This window comes from Squalius cephalus, assembly GCF_949319135.1.
Source record: "Squalius cephalus genome assembly, chromosome: 3".
NCBI lineage: Eukaryota > Metazoa > Chordata > Actinopteri > Cypriniformes > Leuciscidae > Squalius > Squalius cephalus.
In genome coordinates this window covers 26,896,969-26,915,378 of record NC_137124.1, presented here as the reverse complement: position 1 = coordinate 26,915,378, position 18,410 = coordinate 26,896,969, and the positions used below count along the sequence as shown (strand labels likewise).

At 37.7% G+C, this 18,410-nt stretch overlaps 1 protein-coding gene across 6 annotated transcripts in view; it reads right to left on the bottom strand.

Annotated features, from left to right (window-relative positions):
• The window catches only part of dgkza (diacylglycerol kinase, zeta a), a 108,018-nt gene extending 90,186 nt beyond the window's left edge, over nucleotides 1-17,832 (bottom strand). For 2 of the 6 annotated variants that reach the window (XM_079865676.1, XM_079865679.1), the window contains exon 1: nucleotides 17,319-17,832. In XM_079865676.1, coding sequence (XP_079721802.1) covers nucleotides 17,319-17,599 — 281 coding nt within the window. In that variant the 5' untranslated portion in view covers nucleotides 17,600-17,832. The remainder of the gene's footprint in view (nucleotides 1-17,318) is intronic. The other 4 variants (XM_079865674.1, XM_079865675.1, XM_079865672.1 and 1 more) reach the window with 3 other exon arrangements.
• Nucleotides 17,833-18,410: the final 578 nt, after the last annotated feature.

Genomic DNA, 18,410 nt, shown 5'->3' with positions numbered 1-18,410 from the left:
ATCGTGTTCCAGCCCATGAACTCCAGTTTCAGAGAGATCAAGGCCAAAGTTACCATGGTGTCTGTCACTGTAGTGACTGCTTATCAGCTAAAGCATCGATTAACTAGGAAACCGTAAAGGCCGGGAGTGATTGGCTTTCATTAGCTTGCTTGTAGCATTTTCATGACGACGTGATACTGTGACCACAAGATTTAATTGGAGGAAAGAGTTTAGAGTTTAGGAGAAAAATATAGAGGGAACTACAAACAATTTGTGTTCTGGTAATACAGAGAGTGTCTACAGACACTTGCACTGAGGCACGCTGTGCCCACTCCTCACTCTGTTCCAGTGCAAACACTGAGCACGCACACACTTCACATGTACTCAAATATCGCTCTCTCTCACACACACAGTGGTGTTTGTAATCTGTGTTGTACAGAAAAGGCTTGAATAATTAATTTGCACTCAGTCACAGCCTCTCCTGAGTCAGTCACTGTCCTTTCCGTATGTGTCTGTGAGCGCATTTGTTCCAGCTCTCTTTCTTTCACACATGCAGTAGACCTGGTTAAGGATTAGGTTTTCTGACAACATCAAAACAGCTGCTTTCTCTCTCAAGAGCATCTACTTGATCCCTTAAGACCACTTGCAGACAAACTAATGAACAGGACTTATAAAACAGCACATCCTAACTCGAGTACTTACTTAGCCACAAAATGGTGCTGTGGGATCTGAACCTGGTGTGTTCAACATTGTCTCGCTCACTTTAGAACCATCTAATGTCAAAAGTTAGGGAAGAAATCTGTCCATGTTTAAAGCAGAGGAAAGGAGGTGTTTTTGTGATGGCTCAGACTGTGGGAGGAGAACTCCTGATAAAGCAGCACCTACAGGGTGCACTGACTCACTCACAATACACTCCAATCTACAGCCATAACACAAACCCTTCAGTACAGCTGGGACCCTCTAGCTCACTCTTACACAGAGCAAACACACACTCTTACACAGAGAAAGTCATACACACTCACATTCACACGTGAATATTTTTAATGGTATAATGTCTCGTAATACTGTATATTGGACAAGAGAAGTTTTGCCTCATAACCTTTTCATATAATGGGACTTGTCTATCATACACTGATAATAGTTACCAGAAAATATATAGATCACCCCATAGACAACATTTGCAGCAGATTAATAGTTTAATTATTTGTATTTTTTAAATTACACCACCCCAATCTCTTTTATTACATTATTAGGATTACCCCTTAGAAATATATATTTTTGCACATGTCATGCATATGTAAGTTATTAGATAACATTTTAACATTAAATAATAAACAATCTCATCCTGGTAGTTGTTATTTTATGGACTCTTATTTTGTTATTCTGTTCTATTTTCTTTAGTTCCTGTTTCCCTGTTCTATTTAGTTTCGTTTTCCTTGTTTACTGATTATATCCCTGTTTCTGTGATTATCATCAGCTGTATCTTATTTAGTTCCTGATTATCCCCTACATATATACTCTCTGGTCAGTTTAGTTCTTTGTCGGTTAGCCTATCGTTCATGTTTGCGGTTGTGTTACTGTATACTCCTGAGTATAAAGATTGATCTAGTATTTCTCTATCGCCGCACGCTACATTGCAGCCACTCAGAACATTAAAAATAACAATAAAAACAATAAATGGACCAATTGATGCTAGTCTGTAGACAGATTCACTCTGAGATAAACAGTGTGACAATAATGAGAGATGGATGGAGGTTGAGAAAGATGAAGACAGACAGGGGGTTATACAGAGGAAGGAGGAGGGAATAAAGGAAAGACGGAGGAGGAATAAACAGAATAAGAGAGACTCAATTAACAAACGCCCACTTCCTTACTGTGTGGCTGCAGCATTATCCTCAGGAGCAACCCTCAAACCCACACAGATGACTGCCAGAGACGATCAAATGCTGACTGAGTGCCATGATCACTAATCTGACGGCTAAAATAATCTCCACTGACATTATCTGTGGAAATCTGTGCTTATTTGTTTTCTTATTGAGTCACAAAGGAGTTTCCATCTGACAGCTTTATTGAGGCTCTTGATTTTTGTTCTCTGCTAAAAAAAAATCCATATGACTGTTACGTTCCACGTGTATTTGTGTTTCTTTTGCTCTCTGTGTCTCCATTCAATCTTTTTAGGTGGTGACCATTTATTGGCTACGTGTCGTCATTGCGGGCACGCGTCAGCAGCTGTTCCACCAATCCACTGCTGCGCTGCTGGGTTTAAAAAGCCCATTCCTGAGAAGGAAGATAGATCCTCGCCAGATCTCACCCAGCTTGCGCACACCGAGATGTGTTGTTGAAACGACCACTGTTTGTCTGCGAGCTTATATTCAGCTCACGCGACTTGAGTAACACTCCCCTGAGTTTATGGGTTATTGTTAATGTTTTGATATGCCTAGTTTACGTGATTTGAGAAGCACTCCTGTAAGTTTGTTAAAATGGGCGCTGCATTTGTTGTTAGTGTAGCTGACTTCTAAACGAGTGAGCAGCTGTTCATTACATCTAGAGCATTGAGTATTGAGTATTTAGTTAACTCTACCGATCACAAAAGCGTATACCCAACACCAACGGGAGGTAGAATTTTAATGTTAAATTAGGCGTGGAGTATTCGCCATTAGTGTACTTTTGTTTTTAGTTAGTATAGTTTGGTTAAGGCGGCGTATCCGTCGAAGAATTCGGTTTTGTTTCTACATTTTCCTTTGTTAGTTAGTTTAGAGGGACGACTAAAACTAAGATATTACATTTATGTTTTGATTATTTCATTGCTTTGGCGACACTCTTGTTTTTTGTATTACTTTTTATTTTTGATCATGTTGTTGAGATTATCTTTCATTCTCCTGAGGAAGATTGTGAATAAACGTCTTAAATGTTTAAGTGATGTTTCCTGGTTGTTTTTCCTGCCTTCACTCACAGCAACAGTGTCTCACATCAATGTTACGCAATCATCCCCTTTTACAACTTTAAACTCGTAACAATGACATTGAAAAAAAATTCTTCTCCTTTCTTTAGTCCCCCCCCCCCCCATTAAAACCCATTTTCCCCATCCCAAGCATCGTACCAATGTCATGACGACCCCTAATTTAAATCTCTTCTTTTTGAATCGACTCTGTTTCCAGTTCTTTTCAGCAGAACATGCATATGGTGAGAATATTATTTTTGCCCATCTCACACTTTGTTACAGTAGACAGATTCTGTAAAGCTCAGAGAAACAGAAGTGTGTGAGAGAGATTTAAGCGATGGAAGAGTATAAAAGAGGCAGGAAAATTTCCTGGGGTTTGCAGAGTGAAGCTCTTGTAGCAATGCTGTCGAAACAAAGCTTGCCAAGAGATAACATCAAAACACACCAAAACAACCAACTTCATCCAGCCTTTTAAGACTTATGAGGGTTTCTGTCTGAAGAGCAGTTACAAAAATGAGGCTACTACAAGAGCAAGATGCATGCATCATGCAAATTTGTCTGCACTTACTGTCTACAACCCCAGGCAAACATTATGGAATCACCACACTTAGAGGATGTTCACTCAGATGTTTTACTTTATATCAAAAAAACTAAAAACCACAGATATGACACAAAAAAGGTTTTGTTCAATAGCTTAACATTCTGGCTAAATGAAACATACCTCAAACAAATCCAAATTGTATTAATGGCCTGTCTTTTTCCAGAACATGCAGAGGAAAAAAAGTATGGAATCACTCAATGTTGAGGAAATAATTATGGAATTGTCTTTTAATTTACATTTTAAAACCAATACTGGGACATGTCTAATAATGCTAATTGGTCAGCAGCTAAAAGAGAGTGCTTACACACCTTAACAGGCCATGGAAAGGATTATAAAATCCTCCAAAGAAGCTGGTTCCCAGTCAGCTGTGTCCAAAATTTGGTGCAAGTATAAACTAAATGGGAAGGTTATGAAGGAAAACGTACAGGCAGACCAAGGAAGACGTCAACGCAATTAAGACCTTAAAGCAATATGACTATAAAATAGAAAACGTACAACAAAACAAATGCAAAACTAATGGACAGAAACAGGAGCCAATGTTTGTGACAGAACTATAAGAAACCAGCTAAATGAAATGGGATTTACATATAGAAAAGCCTAACGAAAACTAGTACTAACATTTAAACAGAAGAAAACAAAGTTACAGTGGGCAAAAGAGAAGCAATCATGTAGTGTGGATGATTAGATGAAAGTGATATTCAGTGAAGAATAGTAAATCTGCATTAGCCAAGGAGATGATGCTGGAACTTTTGTCAAGTGCCATTCAAATGAAACATATAAGATGACTGCCTGAAGAAAACAATAAAATGTCCCTCTCACCTCATTTGTGATATGAGGTTGCATGTCAGGTTAAGGACCACAGCAGTAAATTCACAGGTATACATTGAAATTTTGGACACTTTTCTCATTCCATCGATAGAAAATAGCTTTGGTGGTGATGAAATCATTTTCAGGATGATGATGCATCTTGCCACAGAGCAAAAAGTGTTTTCTTCAGGAAAGGCACAGAACTGAATTACATGGCCAGTAAACAGTCTGGATCGAAATCCAATTGAAACTTTACGGTGGAAATTGAAAATATTGGTCCATGATAAGGCTCCATCCTGCAATGCTGATTTGTAAACACTAAACAGCTATTTGAGAAAGTTAAAACCAGCTTGATGGGGAATATTGTTTTTCATTAGTGAAGTCCATTGTTGTTTTTCTTGTAGTTTTTTTGATGATTCCATCATTTTTTTCTCAACACTGAGAGATTCCATACTTTTTCCCTCTACTTGCTCTGGAAAAAGAAAAGCCATTAATAAAAAAAAATAATTAAGTGGATTTGTTTGAGGTATGTTTCATGAAGCCAGAATAAAAACTTTTTTTTAATAACATCTGTGATTTGTTTGTTTGCTATAAAGTAAAAAATCTGGGTGAGCAATCTCTAAGTGTGGAGATTGCATAGGTTTTGCCAAGGGTTGCAAATGCATGTCATGCATGTCTCTTACATCGTGTCTACAACAGGCACAGACATTGTCATGTCACACAGTACCACAAGAGAGCAAGGATGTGCACACTGAATGCGATATTCAAAAATCTATTTGTACTGTTGTCGGTACGTCAGAAATTCATAATTTTCAATCACGTGACTGGCGTGGAGACCTAGAAGATAAAACATCCATAAAACTGCAGCACAGGGCTGTTAATTTTCCATCTGCTTCAATCCCTGAATTAATGCAGTATTCCTCAGTATTAATGGTGGCCGATATACCGGTAGACATTTGTCGAACAGAAGAGATTTTGGACTATCTTCTCTATCGACATTGCCATGCTGACCCGTCATGATACAGTAGCTTATGATTAGCATGCGTTAAGCATTGCTGTTTAAAGACAAGAGTTTTAATCATTGAAGCGCAATAAGCAGAGAGAAAGAGCTAATTTCAATATGTGTACAAGCTGTCTGAAAGATGGTTTCTGAGTGAGGATGCAGAGGATGCACAGAAATTTCAGTTGCCGAAAAATATCAACTGAAAATGGCATATTCAGTTTTTGGCCGAAAGAGAAAAATGGCCGAAAATATGTGTCGCCCCGCCCCTGCCCATCAGTGTTCAGTGCTCAATTTTACTCTCGCTCTAGCCATTATGACTGCGCGTACGGTAGTGGTGGGAGAAAAAATCGATCCATCGATGCATCGCGATTCTCTCTCCAACGATTCTGGATCGATTCTGAGAATTTCAGAATCGATTCTGAGATTAGTTTATAACCAGATGTGCGATGACGCAGAGTTTGCTTTAGAAACACCCGTCTTCTGCTTGCTAACAATTCCCCACACACGTACCTTCAGTAAAATAATATTTAATACAGTTCCGTAAGGTTGAAACGAATTATAAGGACATTCACAGGCTTCATTGTACAGGATGCGCTGTGAGAGACGCGCATGTTTGATGTTACACTTGAAGTGTGCTGTCTCGCGCGTCGATATTCTCCTTAAAAATGCTCTACGAAGTCATCGTTTATGTGGTTTGGAATGCAGTGGACTTATATATTTAAAATATGAACCTCGCTAACAGAAGGCTGCTTTCAGTTTCAAATGCTGATGCGCGCTTTGTGTAGACTGCTCGCGCATGCGGCTGTGCGACTCCGTGTAAGTGGTTTAATATAGGCTACTTGTGCAAAATGAACGTAAACACAGCAAGTTATGTCTTAAGGGATTAAACGGTGAGGACAAACCACATTACTACTTGTATTTAAAAAGAGATCCGAGCATGAATGCAGCTAAATAGATATCTAAGATATCTCAGTCTAATAAGATGTCAAAGTAAAAAACAAAAGTATGATGAAAATAAATCACTCACAGTTCTTGAATGGAAAATGTTCAGATAATCTTAAATACTGAAAGCACTCTTCTGTTTCTTTGTCATTTGTTTCTATGCTTCTCTTTATTATTTGCTATTTATATGGTTTGAAGTTATATTAGTTTAAAATTCTTAAAATAAAACTGTTTTAATGTTTTATTTATTTTATTTGTAATTATAAAAAAAATAGACTACTTAATTACTTATGTAAACTAATGAATTAATGGGGGGGGGGGGGGGGGGGTAGATAAAGAATCGTTCTGGAATCGGATCGTGACTCCCAGTATCGGAATCGGATCGGATCGTGAGGTGACTGAAGATTCCCACCTCTAGCGTACGGCGTGGCGCTAAATATTCCCTTCCATGTATGTGCGCTCTGATCAGTTGCTCACGGCCAATGCGGTCCACCCATGTACCGCTCATGCTCATCGGAAAAGCAAAGTCCACTCAAATAATGTGCCAATATAAAATTTCTGTGTAGTAGTAAACTTGTTTCTATTTGCAATAGCCCTACTGTGCTGTAACATGGTGTGGTATAGCCGTGCTGGGCAACGCTGCTCATGTGCTCTGATAATAATAGCTTTGTAAGACTATACATTATTTGGAGAATTGATAAAAAAAAAAAAGTATCTGTTAATCTGATTCTGTGGCACAGAACTGAATAAAGAATAATATATTGTTATTTTTCCATCCAATTTTAGTGTTGCTTTCAATAAAAGTGTGGTTATATTATTTTATTGGCTTGTATTTTTTTATTCAGTATCATAAAAATGATTGAATTTCATTAAAAAGTCTAATATTAATATAATTATATACATTTTCGGTTTTGCTTTCGCTTTTTCGGGCAAGTGCATTCAGAATTTTCGGTTTTGGCCCAGATTTTTTTTATTTTAGTGCATCCCTATTTCTGAGCGCTGTCTGAGAGACGCACGCACATGAAGCCACTGCTCATAGAGCGAGTGAGTATTGAACAGAGTTATTTTTACTGCCTTGAATGGTCAAATACACACACTTATGGGACACACTTGTTTTTATCCTATTGTTTACTATATTTATTTGCTTTGTTGTTGTGAGTTTTGGCTCTTTTGCTGTTGTAGGCTGTAAAGACCTTGAACTAAATGAAATCATTTGGCGAAGTGATATGGAACTGTAATGCCGTCAAGACATGGCTGGAACTACTTTAGCCGTGCGTTTCCCTGAAAATAATTGCACACCTTAGAACATTCGTAAACCAATCAGATTCAATCATCCAACAGCCCCGTGGTATAAGTCCCATTAATTAATTTTAGTTATACTACAGGGCCGTTGAATGCTTGAATCTGATTGGTTGACGAACGTTCTAAGGTGTGCATTATTTTCAGGGAAACGCACAGCTAAAGTAGTTCCAGCAGGTCTTGACCGCATTACAGTTCCGTATCCTTTCGCGTAGTTAACTGTAATAACGGAAAATAAGATACAATTCATAACAAGAAAAAACATTTAGCCCCATGCGCTTGATCTGCAATTTTCAATGTCTAGCTTCACAATCAATGGAAACATGCAGTTTAATTTTAATAAATAAAGTATATTCCTATCTATAATCAATAGAAAATTAAACTGAATATAGGCTAAATAAATGGATAGTCCTGCAGCACGGATTTTTATTGCAGATAATATAACAAATAAATAATTATTGATAGGCCTTACTTGTTAAAAGACTTTTTTTTCATTTATTTGGCTAGTCTACTGTCATCTGTCAATAATAGAAAAAAAAAGAATGAACGAATTAATTAAAACGAATTGAATTAATAAATAAATAATAATATTGACGCACATGCTTTTCTGTCTCATTATTGCAACATCTCTCTATAATAACTGCATAAAGCCGAGCCGAGGACACACTTTGAGGCCGGTTTTGAATGTAATTTGATGACTGATCATGCCCAAACGCGTGTTCAGCGCGTTCAGTCTGTGTTCAAAGTCGGTGTTTAAAATATGCTGCGATGAAAACAGTCAGAGAATGTGTCAGCTAGTCGTGTGTCCCCAGCATTAGTCTGCTGTCAGTGGCTCAAACCTCCGTTACTAACTCTAAAATTACGTTTTGGAATTAGCAACGGAGGCATTGGATTAGATGCGTAAGAAATGAGTCCTACATACAAGAGCGTTTTAATGACAAAAACTTTACAAACGTCTTGAAATACATAATCTGAACAATGTTTCGAGGTGTGGTAACTGTAGTATAAGCGGAATAATTGACTTCAGGCCATTGAATTATTAGAAAAATAATGCACACCCGCTTCGCGTCGTGACCGCATTACCACCTCGGGTGTGCATTATTTTTCTAATAATTCAACGGCCTGTCGTCAATTATTCCTTACTTAATGCATTAACTAACATTAACAATGTGCAAATTGCAATAGCTACATTTGTTACAGAACTTCTTTATTTTAGATGCTTTAACATTAGTTGTACCTGAATGCTTAGGTTGCATGATAGATGAGCTGAGCTGAACACTATATTATATTATTTATTGTAGCGAATCAAAGCTTAGTGGCATGGGATACAGTCCAGCAAGTCTGTCAGATGGCTCAGACCTTGTTTTTAAGATGTACACGGAAACTGAGCAGATCTGTCTCTCTATACAGATGACACCAACACCAACACCAGCTGGTCCTTTATGAAACCACACATGGCCCATTGAAGCAGCCTAATGACATTAAAACCACCAGACCTACATGAATTATGAATAATGGGCTTTGTAGTCTACCAGGTCTGATTAAGATGAAGGAGACGGTGATATGGTTAAGGAAGAGTCCCTCATGTCTGTATCAGATTTGTCTTTGATGAAGTAGGGGGGTGGGGCGCTGATGGCCCTGAATGGACTCTGTTTGCTATGCAGTGCATTGATTTTTCCAAAGCAGTTGTCTGCTTTACCAGGGCTGCATTCTGCATCAAGAAATCTAAATTTACCACATTATTCAACACGTAATAATACTATTATCAGAAACCTCATGCCCATTCATACTGCACGTACCCTGTCAGATTTTTGAACATCCAGTCTGTATCTTCGATAATTAAGTGTAAAAAAACGCTGTTGCAAAAACCACCCAGTCTAAATATAACCAGCCCAATCAAGTTGCACTGTCTGACTAGACTTTTTTTTGTATATCCTAATATCTAAAGACAACTCATTTGAAGGCTGTATGCATTGCAAGGACTAGATGTAACGATTAACTTGTTTGTTCTAGAAACATTTCATGTAATTCACTCTCTTTTTATAGTCAATCACTGTACAAAACAGACAAGGAGTGACAACCGTATTAAGCTGCAGTGTGTACGTGACCTTTGAGATCATGAATCTGTCAGTTAAAGATCTTCTCAGAACTTTATACACAGTGGTGATTTTTGGTTTCCCAGAAACCAGAACACACAAGACTGGGGCTCATTAAAGCCAGATAATGACCCCGGTTTCTCTGTACTGCTGGCAGTAAGAGGATCAAAATGGAAAGAAAATCTGTTCTTCTTCAGAATAGGCCACTGCTGCAGTAATGAGATACCTGAAAGGTCAGGTCATAAAGGGGGTTGATGGACAAATATAAAGGTAATAATGAGTGTCAGGAAATTCTGGTTAGAGACAAGTACATGTTTTCTATAGTGGAGTACAAAATTCTGATCCTATTTAACAGACCTTTCATTTTAGGTAACGTGACTTTTCCCATCTCATGAACCCTGTTTCTCGGCATGTCCTGAATACACATTCCACAAGAGGCTGTGTGTTACAGTAATTTCCCCACAGGTAAGACCTGTGATAGACACAAAACAGTATTATAATACTTATTTTACAGTTTTAATAATCGACATAATGAAGCAATTCAAGGACTGAGCCTAGGGACAACAGGATGTAGCCTGTTATGTTGATGCATTCAATTTGACAAAGCAAATAAATAATAACAAATACAATCCCCCTGTGCACTGTGCCAAATGTAACAGACTGAAAACGATTATCCATAGTTTTATCCACACGATTATCCATAGTTAGCATGAACTGAATGTTACTGTTCTGCAAAACAGCTGTTTTATGCCTGGTAACAAGGTGAAGAGAATTTTTACATTTGTAGTTCTCTTCATATTAATAATATTCAATAATACACAATAATAGCTTCCAATTAAAGAACAATATAAAAAGCATCACTGTAAAATAAAAACTAATATAATTAGTGTACAGTTTTGCTTGCAGCATCTTAAAATGCCATGTATCTGTTTGAAGGAAGCAAGGAAGTAATGTTTTGTTTTGTAATGTTTTTTTATTTACCCGCCTATCTGTAAGTGATGTAGTCATGTGAAACTCTGTGTGTGAGTCTATATGTGTTGTTGTTGTAATGGTAATCCAGTGTAGGATTAGTCATCTGTGTAAATTTTCACAGGGCATAAAACTTCCACTGTTTTGACCAGATCAGATCTCATAAAATGCAGATAACCTTACACAAGATTAAATACTGTGTGTTCTAGAACATCTATTTAACAGAAATTAACATATTAACATATTGCCCTCTTCTGATAAGGATTCCTTCCTTAGAAAGCAAAAATTAAATAAATAAATTAAGTCGTTGTGCTGTTGGTCGCTAGCAGACATTCCTACTCTCCACGATATCAGCTGTATTACGTAGTGGGTCACTATCTGCACTCCAGCTGGTAGTCCTTGCGCTGCTCATTAGTATAAAGCTGAGCTCTGCCAATGTTAAAAATAACTGCTGCGTTCAGAAGATACAATCCTGCATTAAAATAAATAAATAAATAAAAAACAAAAAAATAAGAGTGTTGTTCTTTCTTATACACCCTGGAAATCACAAGGTTAGCCAACTTCCCTTCATTCTACTATTATCATTAGGTCTCTTTTTAGGAATACTAGCATCTATCACAACTTGAATGACACTGAGGCTGAAGGTAAAGCAGCTGTTGGGGATGGTAGTGGTTTAATGGTGAGAACTGCTGGAGTATTTTCCTCTTTCCACTGGTCTCTGAGCTAGGCTCAGCATGACTGCCCCCCTAAATGTGATGCATTACTAGATATGTTTTAATAGATATTGACATTTGTAGCACACTGTGGTTCTCTAAATAATTATTCTCTCTGTTCATCCAATTGTCAGATAGAGCAGCATCGAAATATCAGCACATTGCTCTTAAAGGAGCAGTACATTATGCTCAATCATCATGTTAGTAGTAATGCACTTAATGATCTGTAGCCTGTAAGGTAATATTCTGCTTCATGTTAGATATACAGTTAAACCAAAAAACATTCAGACATCTTGCTATCCTCACTTACATAAATTAACTATAGTGTCCTGCACCCACTAGTAAAAAGAAAAAATATACAAAATCATATCTGGTGTCTGAATAATTTTTGGTTTGACTGTATGTCACTCACAACATAAAACACGATCTATGCCATAAAAACTAAAGGGCAAATTCACTAAGAAAATAACTTTTTTTTTTTTTTTTTTTTGCATGCGCTAACTGTGCTGGTTTAGTACCCAGTTTACTGAAGGAATTATGTACAATAAATGAGACCACAAACATGAGTATTACATTTACACTGATGCCAGGGCAAATGACCTAGACGCAAATATACCACATGAAAGAGTGGTGCAACCGTTTAAGGAATTTCACTCTACTCACTCAGAATGCTGTTTTTGTGTGTTTGCTTGTGATATGTTTGTGGAGGGGAATGGTTGAAATTCTACAAAATTCTGTAGCGGGAGTGGATACAGATTCAAGTGCAGGCCTAGGAATCAGTCAGTGCGTGGATTTAACCTTACAGAATGCATGAACCAAATAATCTATGCGCATGCATAAAAGGGGTCAAAATGACCTGTAGGTGTCCTATTAATTAAATAATTAAAATAATTGATGATACACAAATCTTTCAATATATCAATCAAACATTTTTATTTGTCCACTTTCCTTGTATATATGGATTACAAAAGATGAAAGTTATTATTTATAAAATGCAGATGCACTTTTTCCTGAGCAAACGTGAGCTAATTTAAATCTACTGTAAAGTATGCTATGTTCTAGTCTGAACTTTCACTACCCACATTTCTCACAGATCAGGTAAAAATGATAAGGAACAACAGAATTTATTACACATAAGATGTGTACCTTTCTATGTATAACTTTTCAATTAAATTCAATTCACATTTACAGTATTTGTATAGCACTTTTCACAATACATATCGTTTCAAAGCATCAAAGTATCTCTGGGAGACAGGCTATTGTATGTAGCCTAATTTGGGCGCATCAGGGAGCTTGCGTTTTACTTTCAAATTCGCGATCGCACATACTCTGTGTAAAGAGTGCAAGGTGGTGCTGAGCGTGCATTCTACAAGATAAGACATTTATCAGATGCTTAGGCTCTGTTGCCACGAATCATCCGCCATCGTCACGTGATGAGTGAACTGTGATTCCTGCTGCACTGTGTGCGACTGTGCACTCTGCAGCTCATGCTGGATGAGTAGAGAAGACGTTTACAATAGTTTACAATTGAAGTGACCATTATCCACCTGAAATAAATGGTTTTTATTTCTATAAAGAAATCAAAATGACAGTGGAGGCGGTGATGCGGAGGGCAGGCACCATAATGTAATGTAAATGTAGCGGTGGCATACTATTGCAATTTCACCCTCAAGCTCTGTCATGCTATATCGCAAGACAGCTTTTCCCCCCGACGAGAAATGTCGGCACATTTTAATCTCGCGGCAGGAGATCTTTGTAATATGTATGTTGAAAAACATACATATTTAAAACTTTATTGACTATAATCACTGGCTTCTTCTGGCAACGGCCGCACGAGAGAGTCGAGTTCCGGCGGAAGGGTGACCTCTAACCCGACATAGGACGTAGCTCCTCTTCTCTTATATCGAAATCCTCTGACATTTTTCTTTAATACTTCTCGTTTTAGACTTCTAATTTGTAGAGGTGTGACTGGCCCAAATGGGCAAGTAGAAAAAATCCTTAAACTGGAGCCCTGCAGTCTCAGAAGTTTTGAGGTACAGTCCTGCCGTGTGGTTTCTTCTACGGCAACCGAAAAATCAAAACCAATAGAAGCACAGAACCTAGTGACACAATTAGTGCGACAACAACAAACCACCACTTGCTTCACACACACCGTTTTTTCCATTTTACGCAGCACTATACAGTTACAGAATACTGTTGTCAGTCCTATATTTTATGCTTATTTAACGCTGTTGTTGGTTATTTAAAATATCTAATGGATGAACTCCCGCCTCGATTAGACTCATTTATTTAATAAAACGCTGCCAATCGTTGTAAAACTTTACTGTTTTATGGACACTGCCATGTTTGACACTGTCGCTATGGTTACCACTATGGTTAGAAGAATGCGGTCGTGACTTCAGCTGAATAACATTTTTAAGCAGCTACTTTAATCTCCTGAATAAACAAAACATTGTAAGCAACTGCTGCTGTCAATCCCAAAAAGTGACTGTGAAGCCATGGTAAACACCTTCCCTGGCCTACACTGCATAATCCTTATCTTTTGTCATTAATAGTACAATTAGGTAAAAGTTCATACACAGATAAGTTACGGTGGTTATTTATTGGTAAATTTACCAAAGGATTATCTGACTATTCAGAAAATATGAAAAAAATAATAATAGCTTAATTGATTGAAAAAATAATAGTTCGTTCCAGCCCTAGTAATACAAAAGTTATATATAGAATATATGAAAATGGCATTGATGAGGTAATTCTTCAGTATATTTTCGGTATTTCATGTAATATCAAAACAACAAATGTTTTTTAGTGATAAAAAAAATGTTTTAATCACAACCTGTCGGGTCAATTTGACCCCCTTTATTCGTTCTAAGATGAATTACTTTTTGCAGTCTATAGGGACAGACATTTCAGAGGAATTCAGTCTGAATTAAAGTGAGACGAGAGACAGTGACCTGCTTTGCAACTGTCTGTAATCTTAATCTGTGCTGCCTGCACAGAGACACAAAACCTCTTGACTGTCATTAATGCAAATACTGTCATTTATTTAAAGTCGACATGAAATCAAAATTGACCCCATTTACTTTGTTAGCGCATATTGATACAGAGTGCAAGTTAATACACAGGAAAAAAATTGTTTGCTGTGGTAATCTTTAATCAAAATCTGAAAAGTTACTTCCGGTCTGGAATGGCGTTCCTTCTCTGATGATGTAGGTTTGACGGCTTGGGTTGAAAACGCTTAACCACTCCCCTCAAACCGTTAGTCTGCTATGAGCAGAGATGGAGAGGAGGAGCGCTAAAGTAAAACCCTGCCCTCTGTTCAATATTCCGTTTCACTTGGAAATACGTCACAACACTGGAGAAAAAGCGTTTTTGCAACTTCCGGTTCACATGGACTTTAAAGCATCTTTTCAATGCAAATACCATCATAGAGCTGAAAGAAGTCGTGACTGCAGAAACACCGAGATCAGATCAACATTACAAGAGAAAAAATGGTTTTAGTTCTACGATATAACATCCTGGTAGATATTTACACCAAAACACAGCAAGAGCAACATTCTCAGGTTGACTAGATGGTCATGTATTGCATTGTTTTTGCTCTGTTAATATTCCCATAGGCAGCTGTCCACACATTTTGCTCTTTTTTAGCTGATAATTAACTCCCACTCTAATCAAAGCTAAAATGATGATGATCCAAGGCTGACTGCCCTAAACACATTACTGAGGTCACAACAACAGCACTGAGGTGGACGGCTAGAGGGACAGATTGGTTGCCATTGCATTTCCGCCTGTTATTGACTGTTTCAGTGGTGAATCCTCTTGATTTCGAACTCTAAGCCATGAATTGACTGCCCTCAGTGCTGGTGTGGTATGTTGTTTGTGACCTTATACGCATCTATCAGCATCTGCCCAACGTGCATCAGGGTCAGACGGGTCTCTCTTGTTAACTTCTTTCTGACAATGCAAAACCACCTGTGATTCCACACTGTTTCCCTAGTTAACCTCTTATATAACTCACTAAGAGCACAAAGAACCCATCCACCATCTTACCCACAATCACATACAGTGTGTCCTTTTACTTTACACTGAGTAGTATAAAAACCCTGAACATTATTACATAATCAGCACAGCTGGTGCTGGTTTTATTTTAGATTAAAGCAAGAGAGGAGAGCAAATCTATAGGCCTACTGTATTATTTCAAAAAGATTCAGTCACAAAGCCAGCGAAAAACTGAGGAAGCTCTTACAAATTATTTAAACCTTTAATTTACTTCCTCTTTTTTCAGGCCATTAAATGTCAAGAGTTTCAGTAACACAACAACATTACTTTGTCCAACAAAAACGAAAGGGAAAAATCGTTTGTGGGATTAATGACAGAACACAGAAGTAAGAGGTCATAAACCTTATCTGAAGATGTTGTAACCAATATACAACACAAAAGCATGTTTCACAACAAAAGAATAAAGATTTAACACACTTTTTTTATCATTATTTAACTCAAATTTTAAGAGTTTCTTTACATTGAAATTAAGTTAGTTCTACATACTGGTACAAAATATTTTCAGTCTCTATTCAAGGTAACAAGAAATCCAGTGTAACACAATAAGGTATACCAACATGATACAGCAATCAGGAAAAGAGCAAAGTGTGTGCTAGGAACAATCACATAAACACACACACTTTTATTGCCCAACATGGCATGGCCTTTACCTACATGACAAATAGGCCAGTAAAGCATTACACACACTGCAACCACAGTAAAATAATTAAGAGCACTTAGTGCACACACAAATGCTTTCTAAGTAACGAAGCATGTGGTGCCATATACTCCGAGCCATCACACAGATTGTCAGATGGGGCATTCTGTACAAAAACACATGGCTGATGTCACCAAGGATAGACCAGGCCTATGATAGTTGCTCTAATGAGAAGGATGGCATTGTTAATGTGCAAGGAGATTCTGGCATCTGACAGTAATTTCATTTACATTCATGATAAACTAACTGACCCTGATGACAGAGAGCCATGCAGTTAGGCCTGATGAACTATAATTAGTCATTAGTTGCAAATAAAGCGGGGTTTTCAATCTTTTTGATGCCATGAATCCCCAATATGATCATCCTTGTGTGAGGGAGACCAATCTTAAAATTTAAAAGGCACCTATCTTTTATAAACAACCATATTACACACTGAAAAAAAATGTATTAATCCATATTAATGTAGCCTACAGTTAAATGTGTCATTTATTTATTTTATTTAAGTCTAATTTTTATTTATATCAACGTATTTATTTAAATATAATTTGTATTTATTTATTTCAGATTATTTATTCATTATAATACAATTTAATCTATTTAGCCTAATAGATTAATAACTAACTAATATGCATTATATTTTAATCACATTTTTATTCATTTATTTATATTTATTTTAATCTAATTTATTTACTTATTTTAATCTCATTTATTTTTAACCCGTTTTACATTGCTTTTCTCTAGACTCCCTTGTGGACCCTGTGGGGGTACCAGTTTGAAAACCTGTCATAGACTAAAGGTTTGGTGTATCATGTCAAGTTTAAAGAGGAAATGTATGCATGTATGTATGTGTATATATACACACATATAATTAATGTTTAGTTGTATTAGTTGTTAGTAGCCTAGTAGTAGGTTACAAGAGTGTGGCGTTTCAGTTTGTGATGGCAGTAACAGTAATCCAGATCATCCAGTCAAAGGGAATCAAGACGGTTCTTCTAAAAAAAGACATCATTCAACAAGTTGCAACTGACACAACTAGCCTATGACTGTAAAAGAACAGAACAGAACAGAACAGAAAAATTACCAAAAGCTACAGTAATTGCTGCTGGTCAAGGTTAGGCCCATCAGTTAAGACAAGTGGGAGCTGGAGTTTGGAATCAAGCAAAAATGGTCAGATTTGTATTGCTCTACATGTTTACTGTGAGAGGGATTTACCTGTATGACACCTGTTTCCGGATGGCGAGGTGTAAGAACTCGCTGCTCTCCGCCTGGTTTTGAGGACTCAGCCCTCCTTCTCTCCCCACTGCCAGTCGTTCTGTCCCGTTCCCCGAACACTCTAAAGTTGTGCCGCTGTGTCCGGTTTCAGAAAGGAACACGTCCTCCTCCTCCACCACGTCTTCCAAGGTCGGCGGTATCACGACTGTGGTCAGTGAGTCTGCGGAGCTGTGCGCCGCACGAGACGAACCGTCAACGGTCGCTTCCGATGCTTCTGCCATTTATTAAACTAACTTAATACCGATGTAAAGTGTCACACTAAGAGGCGAGCCCAACTTAAGAGGATATATGTGCTTTCCCTTAAGTCGCACGAGTGAAATAGCAGCTGAATTATTATTTCGGGGAAGTTTGTGATAGATTTGACCATCACCTTCCCTTACGGTTAAAATCTGCTTTCGGCGGCGACCACCTCGAAACACACAGCTGACTGTGTCACGAAGACCCACCCACATACACTACCGATTCAGAATCAGCCAATCATATGAGAGAATGCCCATAAGCCCTGCCCAACCTAACCACAGCAGCAGGATCAACCAATCATAACAAAGAACTCTCTCTCTCTAGCCGTGACACACACGTACACACACACACACACACACACTAATCCTAAACAACAAGCTAAGACTGGTACAGAACCACAGCACTTTAAAAACAAACCTCAGGAAAGATCAAATTGCTTTCACTATCAAATTCCTTTGATCATTGCAACAATATTCAGTGAGAAACAAAGTTGACATTGACATCGGGGAGGCCTGATAAAGGGTCAGTTGTCAATGTTTGAAATTGTTTGTGTGAAGGAAGTGTGCCTTTGTAAATAGAGCATTGTTTTCTGTTTGAATAGTAGGCTATGCCTGCATGTGAATGTCATTTGAAATAAAACTCAATTCAGTACATTAAAGCAAAATCTGAAGTATAGGCTGGTTCACTGGCATTTATATCCAAATGTTAGTTGTTGTAATGTTATTGAGTAATGTAAGGTCAGATTTATATAGCCATCATCAGGCACCACGCTTCACAGATCACTGGCTGCAA